The sequence below is a fragment of the Lissotriton vulgaris genome, chromosome 1_1 (assembly GCF_964263255.1).
Source record: "Lissotriton vulgaris chromosome 1_1, aLisVul1.2, whole genome shotgun sequence".
NCBI classification, from domain to species: domain Eukaryota; kingdom Metazoa; phylum Chordata; class Amphibia; order Caudata; family Salamandridae; genus Lissotriton; species Lissotriton vulgaris.
In genome coordinates, this window is record NC_141685.1 from 1,569,368,721 (window position 1) to 1,569,389,329 (window position 20,609).

Genomic DNA, 20,609 nt, shown 5'->3' on the forward strand with positions numbered 1-20,609 from the left:
ATATAATGCAGGCACAAGAAAGGAAAGGGCGTGGCACGCAATTAGTGGCACTCTGAATGGGACTACAAAAGGGACCAGAACACCAGCCTTATCCTTCCTCCTTTCAGAACACGAGTATGAGGAGTACGCCAGCAGAAGCCTACACTTTCAATACCTAATCTCCTCACAAATCTCAAAGATGAAAATGAACAGAGAGAGAACACACATACACACACTGGGAGAGAGAAAATCTGGAGAGAAAAAACTGGATATTCGAATTAGAGAGAAAGCAAACTCAAAGAGGAAAATGCAGGCTGTTAGACCTGGGGTTTCTGGTAGGCAGAGGTATGCACCTTGTCCAAGCAGGAACCACCATTCTAGTCAGGGTAAGCTAGATGCACACTAAAAGATAACCTATGCTCACCCTCTGGTAGTTTGGCACAGAGCAGGCAGGCTGATCTAAAGAGGCACTTTGTAAAGTTTTTGTGTAACACACACACCCACTAACACAATCAAAACACCACAAAAAATCTCCATACAGGGTTAGAGAAATAGAGTATTTAAGACCAGAACAACAAAAATCCAAAAAGTAGGACAGGAGTTATGATTTCTTAAAGAATAAGCCAAAAATAGTGCTTAGAAGTCAATAGCTCTAAAATGTTACTTGAAGTCGTGCTAGACTGGGGTAAATCCAAAGTTCGGCCAACCATGATGGAGTGCAGACTGGCTACAGGACTCAGACCGGTCCCATTAACAAAGTACCTTTAATGGAGCAAAGTGTTGAGGTTCAAAGCGAGGAGTCTAGAGGGGCTGTGTCATGGTCGATCCCGTGGATGGAGTCGAGCATCTGTACCGATCCGCACCACCTATAGATGCATCGTTGACTAACCCCTGTACGATGCAAGCACTGCGTTGTCATTGACCCGCAGTGTCTGTCGTCGTTGAGCCTCGCCGGCTGTAGAGTCACTGTTGTTGAGCAACCGCTTCGTCGGGGTTTAAGGCGATGTGTTGGTACCGATCGGTGCAAAGTTGCTGCTGCATCGACATCGATGAAGAAACAGCTGCAAAAAACATTTCTGAGGCCCACGACTGGAGGGGGCATCTCAGGCAAGGGTAGGACTCACAGATGGCACAGTCCAGCAGCACCAGGAGAGTTCTAGGAACTCTTCCACGACCCTTAGATTTCAGAAACAGGAGGCAAGCCAGCAAGCCCTTGTAGTCGCTCTGGGTTCAAGTGTGATGGGTCAGGTCTTTGTCGTCAGCAGGGCAGAGATCAGCAGGGCCGATCTACACAGCAGTGAAGCAGTTCTTTTGGGAATGTCAGTCAAGTAGAGTGGCAATCCTTGTAGCACAGCAGTCTTTATTCCTGGCAGAGTTCTTCACAGGTCCAGTTGTGTACTTTAAGGTCAGAGCCCCAGTTCTTATACCCAAATGTGCCTTTGATGTGGGCGTTACTTCAAGGCAGCTCTCTGACGTACCCAAGTATTCCTTTTAGCCCAGTCCCGTCTGCCAGGCTATCTGTGGGGGTAATCATTCCTTTGTGTGGGGACAGGACATCCTATTTAAGTGAAGTAATAGCCCCTGTCCAGGCAAGGCCATCAGAATGTAGATGAGTTCTCGGTCACACCTACCCTTCCTGTGTTTGTGGCTGTCTAGAGGGAAAGCACAAAGTGTAGCTGTCACCCAGCCCAGATGTGTATTTGCGATAGACTACAAAGCACACATTTAAAAGCAGATAAATGTCCACTTTCTAAAAGTTTCAAGAAAACTGGGGTTGACCCTGTGTCCCTCAGAACCTGGGTGAATTATGATTAAAGAAAAAATTGGTTCTGTCTGGTAGTGGAACAACTGATTTGTTAATCCTATTTGCATGCGAAGTTACCTCCTCACTCTGACAAAGAATTCAAAACAGATTGTTACAATGAATGAATGAAAAGAACGACCTGTATATAACTATTTATATCTTTATATTCTCAAGATGCATTCATAGTGAATCATAAATGACTGTCATAGTAAAAAAGTGCTACATGTGACAATAGTGAATAGTGCTCATGTGACATATACAATATATACACTGCTGACTTGCAATATAGACAATATATACAGATATATACAAGGTTGATTTTCAAAAGAGGCCATCCACTAATACAAATTTGCAGAATCCCATGCGCTACTAGTCAATTTGGGTTTCTGGAGTATTGGGGCCAATTGGAATGATGTCGACGTTTCGACCCTTCGCGTGCCTGGTTAATTGAGGTCGCAGCGGGTCTTTCTCAAGACGGGTGTAGCAAGCACGACAGTCCTGGAGTTCAAGTGCAGATGAGTCACCTGGACTGGATTGGAATGTATTGAAGTTGTCAAATCCGAAGAAGTAAATAAAGCCGTCAATGCGATTCTCGGCTGCTTTCTGAGATGCTGCAATTAGTCAACTTTCTAAAAGTGTCATTTCTAAAATAGTAATGGTAAATCCATCTTTACAACTAAAGGGGATTTCTCATTACTATTCCAAAGATATGAAACATGATGCAGCTACTCCTTTCTGATAATCAGGAATAATAGCTTAAGCGTTTTAAGGAATTCCCAATGCTAACCTATAAGATAAGTTCCTGCCTCACAGTTGTGAAAAACAAATGTAGCTGTTTGTCATTACCAGGACATGTAAAACGTTCAAGTACATGTCCTACCTTTTAGTTACACAGCATCCTGCCCATAGGGCTATCTAGGGCTTACCTTGGGGTTGACTTGCATGTAATAAAAAGGGAGTTTAAGGCTTTGCAAGTGCTTTTAAATGCCAAGCCGAACTGTACACTCAAGCTCTGCAATGGCAGACCTGTGACCGGTTTGAAAAGTTACTTGTGTGGGTGGCACAATCTCTACTGCAGGCCCACTATTTTACAAAGGACATACAGGAAACCTAAATATGCAAATCGGGTATACACCATTGTTACCATGTTTAGGAGAGAAATCACTTGCACTTTAGCACTGGGCTGCAGTAGCACCCAGAGTCCTAAAACCAACAAATCAAAAGTCAGAAAAAGAGGAAGAGGAAGGCAAAATGTTTGGGGTGACCCGTCGGAGAAGGCAATTTTCGCAACACAGATATTGAAAAACTGCATATACAAAACCTTGACAAATGTCAAGAGACTTTAGGGGAAAATATCTATATGATGTCCGTGTTGACTGACATTTTATGAAGAAACATGACTCAGCAAAACTTTCTTTTCTTTTTTGTGTGCAAGTGTTTATGAATATAAAGTAATAAACCAATGTCTACATAACAGCTCCACGGCTTCTTACCTTAAAGTCATTATGGAGTGTGTTCAAGATATTCATAAACATTGTTGTTTTCAAAGCTTGATGCAGCTTTCTCTTGTCATTTTCTGGCACCTTGTCTCCATTTGGACAATTTGAAGTTTAAGGAAAGTTTTTGAACTTGCAAGAATGTATTTCCAGTTTGTTAATAAGTAAAACATTTGTGTGGACAAATCTCCTCCTGTACACTTCCAAATATATTGAGGTGTTCAGCTTACATGTACACCTAATCTGATAGAGACTACTAGCCGCAGATTCCTTCACATAGAATTATCCCCAGGCGTGACACTGGATCTGGAAACTTTTTGCCACAGCATCCCTGTGTGCCGGGGCGGCATCACGTGACTCTGCCCAGGCGTCGTCCGCATACGTGACGTCAGCGATGTCACATAAGCCCCACCCCGGATCCGGTCTTTGCTACGGGCCTGTTTGGGGCCCTTCTTTCTTCATCATTGTCTCTTCTTTTGGTGAAACAGTGTGCAAAGGCCTTCGGGCTTCAAGACTTGCATGTCGTGTGGGCGTCTTATGTTGGCAACGGACTCTCACCTCATTTGTATGTGGTGTTTAGGGGAGGATCACGGCACCACTGATTGTGAGGCGTGCCAACAGTTGAAGCCGAAGTCGCGGCGGGAGCGCCGGATAAAACTACTCTTGGCGCGTCTCTCCAGGTCGGCTTCCTCCCCTCAGTCAGCCTCGGCAGACTGCTTCAGGTACGACAGTGGTCATCATCCTAGCCCTTCTCCGATGTCGAGAGAGCTTTGCTCCCCGGTGGTTACGTGTCGCAGTTTGTCCCCAGGGGGCTGGTGTTCGGCCTGCCAGGGGTGTGGGCTCTCCACGGGTGATGCGGCCCGCGTGTCGTCCTATCCACCGTTTCCCGGTGATGGGGCGTCGAGAGTCCAGATGGAGACATACGCGGCGGCTTTGCAGGCCTCGCTGGCGTCAACTCCTCCTTCCCCTCCTGGGGCGTCTGCAGTTCCATTGCCTTGCGCGGGGCCCTCCGTGGCGCCGCCTGCAGCTCCGGTGCCAATGCCGACTGGTTCAGATCCAGGCTTGGAGGATGTGGTGCTGTTGGGGTGCAGCGCCTCGGGGGTCTTTCCTAAAGACTACAGCGCCTCTGCCTCACCGCAAACTCCTGTGGGAGTCCCTGTGGTGTTGTGGGAGGTCAGGGCCTCTGGGCAGGCGAAAAGCCTCGTCCACGGCTGAGCTGACGCTGCCAGCGCCTGCTCCTCCGAGCGGCGCCACAGGGGTTGGTGACCTCTCCTTGTCCCGCTCTGGGTCGAGGCTGAGTGGGGACCCCTGATCCCCCTCCCGTCCCCTCTCGTCCCTCCCCGCAGGTGGCTGCCTCATCAGAGGGCGAGTCGGAGGTTGAATCGTCCCTGGCGCCGCCGCATGGGTTGCTGGGTCACCTCCGCCACATTCTGGGCTGAGGCTGGCAGAGGGCTTCGTGGCACTCTCCGGTCCCTCTCGCTCCTCAACGTAGGTGGTTGCCTTGGCGGATGTCGAGTTGGTGTCGTTCCGGCGCCGCCCCTTGGCCACTTCGGCTCCGGCTCCACTCCGGTCCCCGGCACGGTGTGACTTGCAGGAGTCCTCTCTGGTGTCTCCTTCAGCGCCGGATAGTGTTGGTGTCCTACCTCAGGCGGCGGACTCTACGGCTCCCCACAGGGGTTGTGCAGCGGATTCGTCTTCCGACGCTCCCTCATCTCCGGAGGTTGGCTGCATATTGGTGTCGTCCTCCCTGGAGACTGGTCGCTTTGTGGTGTCTTTTTAACCGGCGTCGACGAAAGGTGGCTCCTTGCCATTTCTCAGGCCGAGTTGTTAATCGGAGGAGCGGCAGGTCCCCCATTCTTCGGCTCCTTCTGACTTCCAGGTTTGGCCCTTGCCCGGCCCGCTTGGCTTCACGGACGGCTGCCTTAGTTTACAGCCGTCGCCCACGGAGGAGTTGCTTTCTCCACGTGGGGCCCTACAGAGGAGGGTGTGTCCTTCGCTCACGCGGTGTCCACGGTTGCGGGCATTCTGCGTATGGGTGATCAGATTGCTCATTTCCTGGCGGACCATCTCTTGGAGGTTCTCCATCAGGGCTCGGTGGGAGGGAGATCTTGCTTCCCTTTGAGGGTTCGCTCCCTTCTTCCCTGACGGGGGCTTGGAGTTGTCCCGCTTCAGGGGATCCAGTGCCTCAACACCTTCTGCACCGGCACCATCCGGTGCTGCGTGACCACGCGTGTCTTTCCCTCCACCCCTCTGCCGCCAGCCCCCTTTTGCTGACTGCTTTTTCCACCCTGCCGTCACTGTTGACTCCGTCGTCCCGGGATGCCAGCTGGCTGGACTCTTGGGGACGCAACATGTTAGCATTGACCAGCGCTGCCTTGCGGACCTTTAACACTTTGTGTGTATAAACTAGGGTCTCCTCTTGTTTGTGGGACTCAGCTGAGTCTCTGGGGTCTGCAGCTTCCCAAGAGACTGTTCAGGTGGACTTATGGCATCATGCGTTGGATGGCTGGGAGCTAGCGGAGTTTATTCTCCGCTCTGCTTTAGACAACTCTGAGGTGCTGGGCCGGGCCATGCTTGGCTTCAGGACGGCATGTTACCTGAAAACATTCGGGAGTGGCTCATTGATCTTCCATTTGATGGCAGCTTGTTGTTCCATGACCCGGCTGACTCCGCCATCCAAAGGTTCCAGACAGGGCTCCGTCCTCCTCCTCCGCCTTATCCTCCTCCTCCTCCTCCACCTTATCCTCCTCCTCCTCCACCTTATCCTCTTCCTTCTCCGCCTCTTTCCCCTCCTCAGTGACTACTGAGTTGAGCTGGTTCTGGACCTTTTTGGGCCGGTTGCCCTTGCTGTGTATTGTGTTTTCTGGACATTGAGTCCTCCTTCCTGGGGCTTTGACATTGTTGGTTGCTGGACGACCCCTTGTTCACTGTGTGTGTTTTTGCTGGAGTTGTTACACAGACTTGGCCCTGAGATTAGGCCTTCTGTTTTTCTTTGGGCTGCTTGTCAAGCCTTCTGCAGGGGAGTTTTTTTCCCCGTGACTCTTTTGTTATTCCTCTGCGGCTAAAGTTCTTCCGAAGAGGGTTCCCTTGTCTTGGGACTTAACGTACCCTATGTGGGGTAGTGGTAGCTGTTGTATAGCTAAGCTCTGCAGGGGAGTTCTGGTCGCCTTCGGGCGCCTGTTCTCCATGGCGTTTCTAGATGTTGCTATTGCTTCTTGAGGTTGTGTGTGCGGCCCCTTGTGAAGGTGTGTCCAGGCATTTCCTCTTCTTCCTGCTCTTATCCTGAGAGCTGGGATGCTTCTGTGTTCTTCTAGCTTCTGGCGGCTTATGGCGATCAGTGCCGTTCTGGCTGGCCTGTTGCCTTCCCTCTGGGTGGGCTCGCCTTCTTTCCCTTGTTTCCTTGGGGCCTCTAGGCTTCTTCTTCTTCTTCTTGTTCCTCTGCCTGTCCTGGCATTGAGTGTTCGCAAATCTGGTCCCCTGTGAGACCCTCTGTCCAGGCTGATGGGGTCCTTTCGCAGACCCTCCTGCCCCGTGGGTATTGCTAGGGTATCTATTCTACGTGAAGAAATCTGTGGCTTGTAGTCTCCATCAGATGTACGAGTTACTTACCTTCGGTAACGTTGTACCTGGTAGAGAAGATTCTAGCTGCAGATTCCTTCACGACCCGCCCTTCCTCCCCGTTCTGCGAGGACCCTGTGCTGGTCTTCGGTACTCTCCTTCCGGTGAGGGACTATGTCTCCTGTGAGTGCCTTCTTTTGCTCTTGACGGTGGCTCTGTCTTGTTGCTGTTCATTCCTCCTCTCTGGTTCTTTGGAAGATGGGATTACGGTGCTCCTGTGCCCCGCTGCTCTGGCTGCTCCAGTTTTGAGAAGTTTGCCTTCAATCTCTGCCCTCCCTTCCCTTCCTCTTGCTGCTAGGGGTCCTGGCCCGTCTGCTAACCTCTGAGTTGGGGTCCTCTGGTCGTGCCTCACCCTTGTTCCTTGGGCGTGGTTGCCCTCTATGCTGGGGTGGCTTGGAGGTTGGATGTTCCTGCCTGTTTGCGACTTGCTCCCATTCCTTGTTTTGGGGGGAGGATTGTAGGCCTGCTACATGTGTCATGACTTTTTACGCAGGTTCCTTGTCTCCGGGGGATACGGGGGGGAGGCTGCCTACGTACTGGCAGGGTGGATGCTTGGGGCTCTGCTCTTTCTTCCTTCTGCCCCTGCCCTTGGACTCTGCATTTTGGCACTGTTCCTTATGGTGTCTTCCTCTTTTGTATATGCATTTGCACACTGTTCCCATGCTCCCACAGTTTTTTGTCTGGTGGCCCCGCGTTGTGGTGCAGAAAAGTTCTCAGAAGAAAACTGACGTAGGCGTGCCGGGGTGCGGCTTATGTGACCTCGCTGACGTTGCGTACGCGGATGACGCCTGGGCAGAGTCGCATGATGCCGGCCCACCACTGGCTCGCAGGGATGTGTGGCAAAAAGTTTCCGGATCCAGTCTCACGCCTGGGGATAATTCTACGTGAAGGAATCTGCGGCTAGAATCGGCTCTACCAGATACACCGTTACTGAAGGTAAGTAATTTGTACATTGCATGCATATCACTTTTTTCTAAAAATCTACTGTTAAATGGATGTAGGGTGGATTAAGGGATATTCTATGGTAAAGGTACACAAGCTTATGACCGGTAAGTATACTGCTGTGGATCAACCCTGATTGAATGTGAGTGACCGTACTTAAACCCATTGGGTTTGCCTATATTTAAAGGTTGAACTTGTGGAATGGAAGAAAGACCCGTAGGGTAAGTTAACATTTTTTATCATGTCTTTATTCCAGGAGGCTGATGTTGTTGTTGACTGGAAACCATTAGATGATAGTTTCGACTCTACCAATATTCCGTGTCCTGGGAAGGTATGCTAAAAATGTTACTTTGAGTGTGTCCACAAACAATCAGTATATGTTTGTTTTTTGCTAACTTTATTTTCTCTCATTATCCAGTCACTGGTTGGATTTTAAATTGTGTGTTGCGGGTCTGTTCTATTTTCACACGGTATTCTGCAATTATGAGTTAAAACTGGAGTACTAGCCTCTGCCTTTTTTATGTTCCTCAGTTATTTCACTGCCTAAAGGGAATTCTTTCTTTAATTGCTCTCTAACTCATTTAGCATTTCTAAAATGACCTTGGCAGGTATGTTATAGTTCAATTAAATGATATGCAGTGTAGTGTTGCTGCACCTCATTTTTTGAATGATCAGGTTTCATGCTGTAATTTTTTGCCTCGGGCAAAGCCACTCTTTTTCACTTTCTCTTTCTCCTACACTCCAGTATAGACCTAGCGGGGTTATGTTTGTTCACTGCAGTGGCATTATATTCCTCCTCTATAGGTGGTATCATAAGGGGATAACTCATGTTGTGTTTTCTTAGAACGTGGTTTGCTATTGATTGACAAGCTAGGGCTTTCGAGGATTTCATACATGTGCTATCTTCCTTCTATATTTTATAGATCATACCTTTTACTTCCTTCCTCTCTCGAATAGCCAATATGCTGCCAACTAGGCATGGGCTACTTTAAATAGCTGCTTATCTACTTGGTCACATGTACCCTTGTAAGAATGCAGGCTTCCCTAATCAATATTTAGGATCTTCATTGGTGTACTTTCACCCAGACAGCATATGTTGGAAATTGCTTATGACCTGAATTTTTTTGCTTTGTATGTTGACGTTATCGCACCCTTTTGTTTACATACTGAGACCCACTAACTTATGTAGTGCCTTGAAAGCTAGTCAAAATGAAATCATTTTGAAATCTTGCCTCTGCATTCCATTTTTTGTTTTAGTTAATGCATGATGGTGTGTTGGGGAGGTTTGAGGAAGACTCTTGGGTCTTACTGTGATGTTAAACCTTTCTCTAAGTGTGAAACACTGGGTTGCATGACCACTTATTGTAGGGCTCCTGATAACCTTTTCTTTCTGGCTATATAGTTCACATTACTGTATGAATAGATGCATATTTCTCAAATGCTAAATGCTCCAAGCAGGGATTGAGTAGATAAGCCAATTCTCTTCAGAGGGTCAGTCATGCTTCAGTCTTATTCACTGCATGGGATAGTAGTGGCTGATGGATGTCCTTGAGAGAGTGTTTCAGTTATGTTTATTATGAATGTTTTATTGAGCATATAACCTCCTGTAAGTTTTCTTGGCGGTTTCTGTGGAAGGAAGGAAGAGAGCCTCTATGGAAGCCCACCTTTTTGGACTTAATTGCCACAAATGGGAATTTTGCTGTAGAATTGCTTGCAAAGAGTTTCATAAGGCATGTATTCAGCTGTGAAAAGGAGCTGCCACCTATACAAACTTTTCTGATATTTATTTATTTGAAAAGTTTTATAAAGCGCGAACATGACCCTTAAGGGTATCAGAGCGCTGTACAAAGTGGTGAAAGCAAGAATAAAACAACACAATATTTGAATTGACAGAAGGTTTGCGCTGGATAAGCATCTGCTAATAGTGCAGATCTCTTAAGAATGCCACATGTAATGGTTGAGGCCTTTGAAGAAAAGGGTTGAAAAGAGTCCCTTTTCAATAGACTGGAAAAAAGCTGTTAAAATATGTTTCTACCATAGTGATGTCAAAGAAAAAAAGCTTCTGCCTTAGTTAGCTGTGATCAACAGTGTCCAAAACTGCTGATAAATTAAACAGAATCATTGCGTTCACTCTGACATCGGCTTCTAAAAGTGTTGTTTCTACCCTCCATTCGGAACTAATTCTGCCAGTCCAGTACTATAGTACCTTCCATCTAGAAAAGTTATGCAACGGGAAATTGAGGGTCGTGCGTAAAGGAGTGAGTCCTACTCAGTCCTCATGTGAGCCAGGACTTTTCCTTCTTAAACAGATGGCTCTTTCTAGTTCACAGATTGTGGAGAAGTGTGGCTCACTGGTTAGAGCAGGCAGACCCTGAAGCAGAGGTCAGACCCGGGACCAGGGTTCAATTCCCGACGCGGCAGGGTCTTGAGCTCAAATGTCCACGGACTCGATAATTCTCGCTTCGGTGCCTGACCTAATCATGGGTTCACACTCTGCAACTCTGGGCATTAAGCTTGCTTAATCTCCACAACGGCCCCCGCGGCGGGAACGGCCCCCGCGGCGGGATGCCTGGCTTTCACCTTGGGGATGCCCGTTAGGGGCTATCTCACAGGGAAAAAGCCAGGACGGGTTCCCAAGGCAAGCGCCGAGATGCCTCCGGGTAGTCGAGCGCTATATAAGAACATACAAAAAAAAACAAAAAAAAAAAAACTGCTCTTAGGCAGAGGGATATGTACTTAACTAAAACAATCTTGGATTACTCCTGGGCGCAAGAAGCATTCTATGATCTCTGCTCTTCTAGCCAGTTAACCACCAATTGCTAGGATACCTTCTTTTCTAGTCCTGGAAAATGTAGTGACTGAACAGATTTCCATTTATCTCCATCCTAGTGGCTTACATGGGGATCTTTAAGAGATGCCAGCTCCACTGTAGGACAGAGAAAGCTTTATTAGACAATTGAACTGCTGGAGAGGGCAGCAGAAAGTTTTGCAGCTCTTTCAGTGCTTCCTGACCTATCAACTGCCTTTGATACCATCAACTAAGTAGTCTTCTGAGTCACCTGAAATGTGTTGTAGTAGTGTTACTGTGCCAGCTGTAGCATTTTTGGGGGAGTGCCCAAGGACTCCCTACTTAACCTATGGTATTTGGCATTGCACATTTACATGGATGATACACAGCTAGTGCTGATCCAGAGTGGCAGCTTTGAGAACGATTCAGCCCAGTTGTCAAGTTCATTTGTGGAGATTCATACCTGGATTTACAAGAGATGTCTTATTTAAAGTTGTATAATAGTGAACTCCTGCTCAAGTGATACCAGTGTTGTCATAAAGTGTATGAGTAGCACTCACAAAACATAGGTTGGGAATGCTGAATTTGAGCTTTCTTGCAGGGTTAAGATGATTAGTGTGTTATTGAGCATCTGGCTATCCGTGGAAGGACATGTTAATTGTCTAAAGAGCTGTGGCTGCCATATTAATGTATTGGCTAAAATAAAACTCCTCTTGTTGGAACGTTCTGCTAAAGAAATGCAGAAATGTGCTACCCAGATGGTTGTTCTAGTCTACTGGCTATTTTCCTAGTCTACTGGCTATTTATCCTACAGTGCTCTGTCACATCTCTCATCAGGTAGGACCATACCTTTGGAGCCATACATTGATGCCCTCTGCTCCAGGTTGACTGCTGAGGCTGTAAGAAAGACTCCTGTTGATCGTCTCTGCGTTTAGACAGAAAGCAAATGGTAGGATTGTACAACTGTACAATTAGTTGGAGCACTAAGCTTCCATCTTAACTTGGAAGTGAATGTTGCTTATGCTTGAAAGACATTTCATATTATACTTATTTTAGGTAAGTCAAACTTGTGGAATGTGATGCTCCTTGATACCCCCAGGTTTTTGGCACCATACACATTCATTGACCTAATTTGACTTAAAATGGATGTAAACCTGAATTAAAAAGCGCAGCCCAAATTTAAGCTCAGTCACACAGTTCTTGAATAACATTAAATATCTCTAGCGGAAATTTGGCCAACGAAATCGTAGGTGCATACAATGATTGATGAACTTTCCTCACTTCACTCTTGCAAAGCAGGACTACCTTAATGTACTGCAGTTTGTCATTACTCTTCTAGGCAGTCGGCCGACTACCCTCCACATTCCTGCAAGAAGTCCTAAATTGTAACAAGTGCTGTTAAAAACAGGGAAATATTTTGGCACCTGTGGATAATTGCTTAATTTGTAGATTTGAGGTTTGTTGAGGATATCAATAAGCTAGCTTGAGAAGGTTAGAATGCTCCTAATCCTCCAAGTTATATAACCTAAACGGAAAGGTGCAGTAAAGTTCTGCCGAAAGAGCTATATCATTGGCTTTTCACCATTCCTATGAAACATGAGAAGGTCTCCCTGTGTTGGTCGGAGAGGGGGGACAGCGGTAAAACAAAATATACTGTATAACAATCCCAGTAAATAATGGGTGTAGTGACATATTCAGGTAAATTCACCGAAGTAGGTTTTGGGATCAGATGTAGAGAATGCTTGCTGTTTGCCCATTCTTACACTGCTGTTGGTTTGCTTAATACTGCTGAGTGCCTCTACTGGACCTCTATACAGCAGTCTAGATTAATATTGTAAAGATATTCATCATACTTCTGTGGCTTTTCTAGAGACACGTAAGCTGCTATTCCTCACCATAATGTGCTAGAGTTGGACCCAGAACCTTTGGAGGTTTGAGTGCCCCTCTTTTTGATGAGTTGGGATGGAGGAAAGGTAGAACTCTTCCTTTTGTCTACTTAAGCTTAGCTCTAGGATATCATTTATTCTCACATATCCAGTATAAGAGCCAGATAATCTGTTCCTCCTTGCAAGATTGTTTCCCTAGCACAGCCTTATTCTAACACTTCATCCCTTGCTTCTATTGAAAGTTGTACGGAGTTCTGTTGCAATCTATAGCCATCTCTTTCTGGGGAGATGATGCCGCCATCAATATCTGCCACTTTTTAAATTTTTCTGCATTTTTAGATGATGCATTTCATCACTGAAGCCTTGGACTAAGAAGCTGCAAGGCGCATGAGGTCTTGTAATGACTTCCCAAATGGACCCCTTAAACTTTTTGTTTGGGGTGCATGCTATGAGACCAGTCATCCTCCTTAATCTTCAACAAAAGGATCCCGTTAACCCCGGAGTGTGCACCTAAAGGAACTTAGACTCAAGCCCAACTTTGGCTTAGAATGCGACTGTGAAGACTAGTGTGAACACTAAGTGAAGATGGAGGAAGATGCTTACACTCATTAAAGAATGACAGCCAGTTCTACAAAGAAACTGCAATTAGAAATTATTGCAAGGGCCGGGCAAAAAAGGGACACTTATATCTTCCTGACTGTTCTACAGTGGTAACTGGTGTTTATAATGCTGCAAAGACCAAAGGGAGTCCTGGGAAGTAGGTCTGTTTTGTAAGGGACATTACCATCTGTAAAGCAAAGGTAGAAGCAATCATGCTGCTAAAGTTGATGCATGTGGATTGACATGGACTACTGGAAAAATCTCATTCATCATAAAACTCAGTGCAGATTTGTCTTCATGTTGACAAAGAAGTCACGGAACAGAGGTTTATTTTGCCTTGAATATTTCTGCGAAGGCAATGGCGATAGAGGTTTTTTTATTGATCTATAATTCTTTCAGCAGGAGGTGATTTAGCTAGGACCTTTTTCAGCTTGTGATGGTGAGAAACATTTTGACCCATCTCTAAAGGTGTTTTGGGAATGCAAGAATCGAACAGTCCAAGTTGAATCACTGTGCACCGTTTCTGGTCCTACTCTGTAGTATTTACAGTTCTTCCTATTTATCATTAGCATGCATGTCTTTCAGTTTTTAGACATTCACTTGGGCCCAGGATTTGCTATGGTCCAGTTGTCGAGGAGCTGTTGTTCATCCCCCAGTCTACAGGTAAACACAAGCCAGCTTCAGCTTTGAATATTACAAGTTTGCCCGAAACTCCTCTGAAATGCCAAAGCAAAGTTCCAATTTCTTTCCTGACTGGAGTGAATGTAGTCTTGTTTTGTTTTCTGCTGGGAGAAGATCACAGAAGATTCTTGTTTAATTGCCATATGAGAAGAGAAGATGCTTTGCTGCTTCCTGTGCTTCTGTATACTTGCCCTCTTAGAATTCCCAAGAGTGGCTGCTAATGACTGTTTCAGATGAAATGTGACTTTGTGTCTTTCCTGCTTTTAAAAATGGCACATGGCTAATCTGAGCATTTAAAGCCTTAATGAATTCCTACCACTCGGTTTTCTAACATTATTTCTTGAGTGGACCTGCAGAGAAAAAAATATTGCTACATCCTTGTGAGGCCCTTGCATCGTGCCAGTTACTCAATCTCTGCTTCTGTTCCACCTTTCCTGTGGGGTCAATGTGGGCAAATTATTTTCTTATGCAGGAAAGGGGTTAACATCTAATGTAGACAAAATGTCCAGAGTATCATGGTGGCATCCCCAGCGTGCCAAAAGAGCGCCAGGACTCTGAGCATTCTTGCGTTCTTGAATTGGCTCTTAGGCCTAAAGTTTTATTTGGAATAATCAGATTGTGTTCTCAAATACAGCTTCGGAGCCATGCAGTGTTCATTTTTGGGACCTTTGGTCCACACTGCGTGACTTGAAGATCCTAATCAAAGAGCCGCTTTTTCCTTGTGCCAACCCATCCACAATTTTTTTTATTTCAATCTTTAACTATTTTTCATTTTTACTTTTTATAGTTTAGATTGTACCAAGCTTTCTGGAAGTGCCTTTTTTATAACCAAGTTTTATTGATTTGCAAGAAGAGAAAAAGAAATAAACACATACAGTGCAACATGTCAGGCAGCATTAGAACAGTGCAGGTATAACAAAGTACAGTGTAGTTGCTCTCCCTCCCGGGGGCAGAACAAGTCCGTCCCACAGAAGTAAAGATCACGATCAGTCCAGCATACCTAGCCATTTGCCCCAGACTTTTCGGTGTCTGAGAGGACAGCCCCTAGCCTCAAACAACTGGAGCTCCTGTGCGGCCCACCAATCCACTCCCCGGTGCCATTTAGCCAAATTGGGCAGGGTAGGGTTCTTCCATGCTGATGCTATGTCGCGCTTGGTTACCACTAATGCTGTACCCCCAGCAATGTCTTGCCCGCCCTGGACCGGTCTAACCCATCAGTGATGCCCAGTAAAATGTTTAGGGGGTTGTGTGGCAACTCCGATCCCAATACCTCCATAAGTTCTGCTTCTAGGGTGCTCCAGTAGGGGGCAATATGTGGACATGACCATACTATATGAAAGAAATCCGCAGGATCTGAGCCACACCTCGGACAGGCATGGGTGGGACCCAGGCCCGCTTTGTGGAGGCGACTGGGGCCGAGGTATGAAGCGTGCAGATAAAAGAGCTGAACCAGGCAAAGATTGAGGTGCCATCAATGCATCTCTCCAGTCCTCGTCCTCCAATGGTCCCAGCCATGCCTCCCATCTAAGTCTCAAGCGGTCAAGAGATATGGGACCGTTATTAGTTAGAGAACGCTATATATGGGAGACCCTACCTCTTCCAAGGTTGCCCATTATGACCTGGGCATTAAGTGGACTGTGCTCTGGTAGTTAAGTGCCAGACCTGATATGTGTGTCTAAGGCGTGACAGAATTGTAAGTACCTGTAGAACTGGGAGAGGTAAAGTGCATATTTAGATTGCAAGTAGGCAAAGGAACGAATGTGGTCGCCAGTTCACAGGTCCCCAAGTTGTGAGATACCGATGAGGTCCCAACTCCTGAAACCCGCTAGGTGCCCCACCTCTCGCAGCCATGTACCCTGCCAAAGCGGCGTTTGCTGGGATAGTTTATTTTGCCAGTGAGTGTTTTGCAAGAAAGCGCGCCAGGGCAAGAAGACTGCTCAGGCCACCACTGGGAGGTACCTAGGGATAGGGGATCCGTAAAGTATGGTTTGGACGCGGGAGAGGCTCAGGTCGTTGAGTTCAGTTTTATAGGCCGGTCAGATCACCTCCCATTGAACTAATCGTGGACAACCAAGAGGCAGGTTTCCGGGTAGTACAGGTATAGGTTTTCGAGTCCCATACCTCCATCAAAAGGAGGAATCTAGCAATGTCGGAAGGCCATATGGGGATGTCGACCACCCCAGAAGAATTTTATGATGAGACTATATATGCCTCGAAACCAGGTATGGGGACTGTGATGTGGTATGTTCTGGAGAATGTAAAGGAACCAGGGGGAATCATCATTTTAAATAGGGCTATTTGCCCTAGTGGGTTGAGAGGTAGTTTTTCCCATTTCAGTTGGTCCTACTTGGTTTTAGTGACTAGAGGGGTGACGTTGAGTGCCCAGGCCAGGTCTGGCAACAGGGCAACCCATATTTCAAGGTCTTTGAAGGCTTGCCTTCGGATAGGAATAGTGGACTGCCAATCGAAGCAGTCCCTGGAGATGTGTAAGGGGACCAATGTTGATTTGGCTGCTTTCTGCCGCAGGCCAGAGATCTGCTCAAAGGAGTGTAAGATTTGCAGGCAGCAGGGGCCAGATTGTACTGAGTTAACAAGAAACAACAGGACATCGTCTGCGTAAAGCAACATTTTGTCCTTCAGAGATCCCCCCCCGCAGACCCCTCCCCCCCCCCTCCCCCACCGCCCCGAACTTGAGTGTCAGAGCGAACTTGGAAATGCCTTTTTATGGTAAATGTAAACATTTAGTTAAATAAAATGAAATCTTCTCTGTTTAGATGCCTCCTTTTTTTCGTTAAATACATTATGCTTTTAACTCCGGCCATGTTTGGATAAGAGTGGAGATCCCTTAAGTAGTCACTAGACATAGTGTACTTTATATTCTCCTTGCAGTTCCCAAAACCCTTATTGAAGTCCAGAAATTCATTTCTGTAGTCTGAGACGGAACTGAGGCGGAGTAGATAGTTAGTTTTTTAATTTATAATGCGCAACAGCTACCCAAAAAGGGTTTCCCGGCGCAAAAGACAAGTCAGGGCTTGGAGGAAAACAGAAAAAGCAGTTTATCTGTCGAATAGCCATATTTTTAAAGACTTGCGAAACTGAGTATAGTTGAACTCGTTACCGAGTGCTGTGGGTAAAGAGTTCCAAGACGAGGGACCAAGGTAAGAGAAAGACCTACCGCCCTTCCGGGCTAATTTCAATTTAGGGATGACGAACCTTCCTTGGGTGGCAGAGTGGAGATTTCGGGAAGAAAAGTAAGGACTGACCAAGGACTGAAGGTAACGAGGAGCACAACAGGATTTAATTTTGTGCATATATCTCAGTGCCTTGAAATTTATTCGGTTTTCAACTTTAAGCAAATGCAGCTTGCGTCGATAGGTCGAGATGGAGGTGGTCTTAGGGACTCCACACAGATGTCTGACAGCAACGTTTTGTACCATCTGTACACTATGGACTACAGATTTGTTAGAGCCCAAATAAAGTAAGTTTCCATAGTCAAGCATAGATGTAATTAGGGCGTTGACTACGGTTTTTCTGGTAGATTCCGGTAGCATCCAACAGATTTTCCTAAACCATTTGAGAATGGCGAAGCAAGTCGCTGTGACTTTCACTGATTGGGGGTGTATGCTGAGTGAATCATCGATCGTGATGCCTAGATTTCGAACTTGGGGGAAGGGGACGGAAGATCACCCATTTCACATGGCCAGTGTTGGGGTTTCCAGAGATCTTTTTTTTTTCCGTAACACCAATATCTCAGTTTTCACTCCATTTAGCTTTAGAAAATGTTGCTGTATCCACAATGCTATTTTGTTTAAGCCAATTTTGAGAATAGAAGGGGTATCTATTGTGTGAGGAAAGGGAGAAGAGGATTTGAGAATCATCTGCGTAAGAGAAAAGGGATAACCCTGATTTCTCAGCAACCTCAGTCAGTGGTCTAACATGAAGATTGAATTACAAGGGGCTGAGGATGGATCCCCGTGGCACCCCATGGGCAAAAGAGTGGACTTCAGAGCAGGCTGTTTGTGAGAATACTTGGAAAGTGCGATTTGCAAGGAAAGCAATAAGCCAGTGTTCGAGGCATGAGGGCTTTGTACTCTTTCTGTTCCTTAGGCCAAAAGGCCTTCTTAGCATCGGTATTGTATCTTTCGGTGCCTGGCCCTTTCGGTTCTTCGATCGGCGTCGAAAAAAGATTCTCTCGACGACTCAGGCCCACACTACATCGACGATGGAACGGACCCCGTTTAAGCGGTGTCCTGTGTGTAATTCAAAATATTCGAACTTAGATGTGCACCCAGTGTGCAACACCTGTTTGTCCCCCGACCACGACGAGTCAAAATGTTTCGCCTGCTCGAGGTTCTGATCAAAGAAGACTATTAAACTTCGACTCGCGGCGAGGCAGTCGGCCCAACAGTCGGCTCCAGCACCTGCAAACATCTTCGATGCCGGGGACGAGGAACTCTTCCAAGACGAGGATGAGGCAGAAGATGACGTTCCCGAAGAAATGTCGGAACCGGCGTCGGAACAAGACTCCAATTTCAAAGTGGACGAGCCAGACAAGGAGTTCGGCCACGACCAAGATGTCGTCGAGGTAGGGGACGACGATCAGGCCCTTGCGGCCGTTGATGACGACTCCGGTGGTGAACCGAGTCCGCCCGCAGCTCCAGGGCCTATCATTAACATTCAGCCCGCTCCGGCTCCGGTCGAGGCATCGCCGAAAGGCCTTAGCCAAGATTCATCCTTTCGGTCTACAGGCCCGCGTCATAGCCAGGCTAAGACCCTTTCAAAGGAGCCATCGGTCGATTCCGTGAAATCGAAACCGAAACAGACGGAGGTGAAATCGAAACCGAAACTGCTCAAGATGGTGGTCGGTGCGACGTCTAAACCCGCCTCGAAGGTTGTCGTCGATCCTTCGACGCCGAAGATACCCGTCGGCGCCAACACTGGGACTCCGAAGCAGGGCTCTGCCACCAAGACCGTCGCCTCTAAGGCCTCGGCGCCGGTGCCTGCGTCCACTACCAAACATAGCGAGAAGGGCAAGGGACTTCCTCTCGGGAAAGGTCTCCAGCCACCCCTCTCGGGACTCAAGCCTGGGCTGGCGAAGAGGGTCGAAGCCACGGCCAAGGACGCCCCGAATTTATCGTCGACGCCCAAAGTCGGAGGCGCACCGCGCAAGGAGGTCGATTCGACGCGCTCAAGCGAGCGGCCTACTCGGGCGTCGAAGAAACACGAAGCCGGCGCTTCCGGTTCGAAGCAGGCTGAATCAACGCCACTTAAGTTTGCCTTCCGCCCACTGCACGTCCAAAGACTCAAGAGGCTTCCAAGGTGGCAAAGGTGTCCTCACATGCACAGGTCGTCTATCATGAGCCTTCTTACGACAACCAAACAAAACTGTTATTGACTCTGAGTCGGGCAGGCTTACCGTCCACAAGCGGAAGATCGCGCCTGAACATCCTTTGGAGGGTTACAAAATTCCCCTCAAAAAGAAGATGGTCTCCACCACCTCTCCGGTTCTTGTTGAACCTCTTCAGGACTACTCGCACCATACTGTTCATTCTCCAACACAAACTGAGGAAGACTTAACTGCGGACTATAGCCAAATGGGCTTCTCTTACAATACTGACACTGATCAGGATGTCTCCAATCAATGGTCAGGGGCAGCGGATCAAGGCGATGACCCTGATGACCCCCATACCGCCCGGACTCTCAGTCCTACAATGTCAAACAATCTCCAACTGAGGACACTGCAGCGTTCAATGCATTGATAGAGCGCGCAGCCCTCAATCATGACGTCGAAATGCATGCTGAGCCAGTGGATGAAGATTTCTTATTCGACACCTTCTCCACATCTGAACGCTCCACCAAGACTCTGCCCATGCTTAAGGGGGTCCTCAAACATGCCACAGCTATTTTCAAGGAACCTACAAAAGCCAGGGTTATCAATCCACGGATCGTCAAGAAATACAGGCCTGCTCCAGTGGACCCCACCTACATCAAAGGCCAGCTCCCCTTGGACTCCCTTGTGGTGGCTAACGCATGCAAAAGGGCTAACTCTCAATCAACGGGGGACGCTCCCCCTCCAGACAAAGAGTCAAATCTTTGAGGCGTCTGGAAAGCGGGTGGCAGCGCAGGCCGCAAACACTTGGAGAATAGCCAATACACAGGCCCTGTTGGCTAGGTACGACAGGGCGCACTACGACACCCTAGAACAATTAATGCAGCACATGCCTGCTATGTACAGAGAGGCTGCGGAAATGGTTATACAAGAGGGTAAACTAATCTCCAATGTGTCCATCAAGTGCGCACTGGACGCAGCGGACACTGCAGCAAGGGCAATCAATACTAGCGTAATGCTGCGACGCCACGCATGGCTGCGCATCTCTGGGTTTAAACCCGAGATCCAAACTACTCTTCTCAATGAGCCGGTTAATCCGGACTTCCTGTTTGGACCCAATGTTGACACAACTCTCGAAAAAATGAAAAAAGACACTGAGACGGCGAAGTCCATGGGGGCTCTCCAGTCACAGCAGTTTCGGAGCGGTTCCTTTCGTCGCTCCGGTAACAGGGGAGTGACAAGAGGTCAAGCTCTACAGCACTCCCAGTACGCCAAGGGCACCACGCAGTCTGCATACACTAAGAACACCAGAGGTGGATACCGTGGGAACAGCGCCAAGGGGAGAGGCCGCGGCAATAACAACGCCAGGTCCTCCACTTCCAACAAAAAGTGACTTCTTGTCACTGCCCCCCGACCATCTAACACCTGTCGGGGGGAGACTTCAGCAGTTCCTGCCACTCTGGGAAAACATCACAACAGACCGGTG

General features: G+C 47.5%; 1 protein-coding gene across 4 annotated transcripts in view; it reads left to right on the forward strand.

Annotated features, from left to right (window-relative positions):
- Nucleotides 1-20,609, forward strand: part of TBC1D15 (TBC1 domain family member 15) — a 608,606-nt gene that overhangs the window by 114,840 nt on the left and 473,157 nt on the right. For all 4 annotated transcript variants that reach the window (XM_086918096.1, XM_086918103.1, XM_086918101.1 and 1 more), the window contains exon 3: nucleotides 8,096-8,170. In XM_086918096.1, coding sequence (XP_086774222.1) covers nucleotides 8,096-8,170 — 75 coding nt within the window. The remainder of the gene's footprint in view (nucleotides 1-8,095; nucleotides 8,171-20,609) is intronic.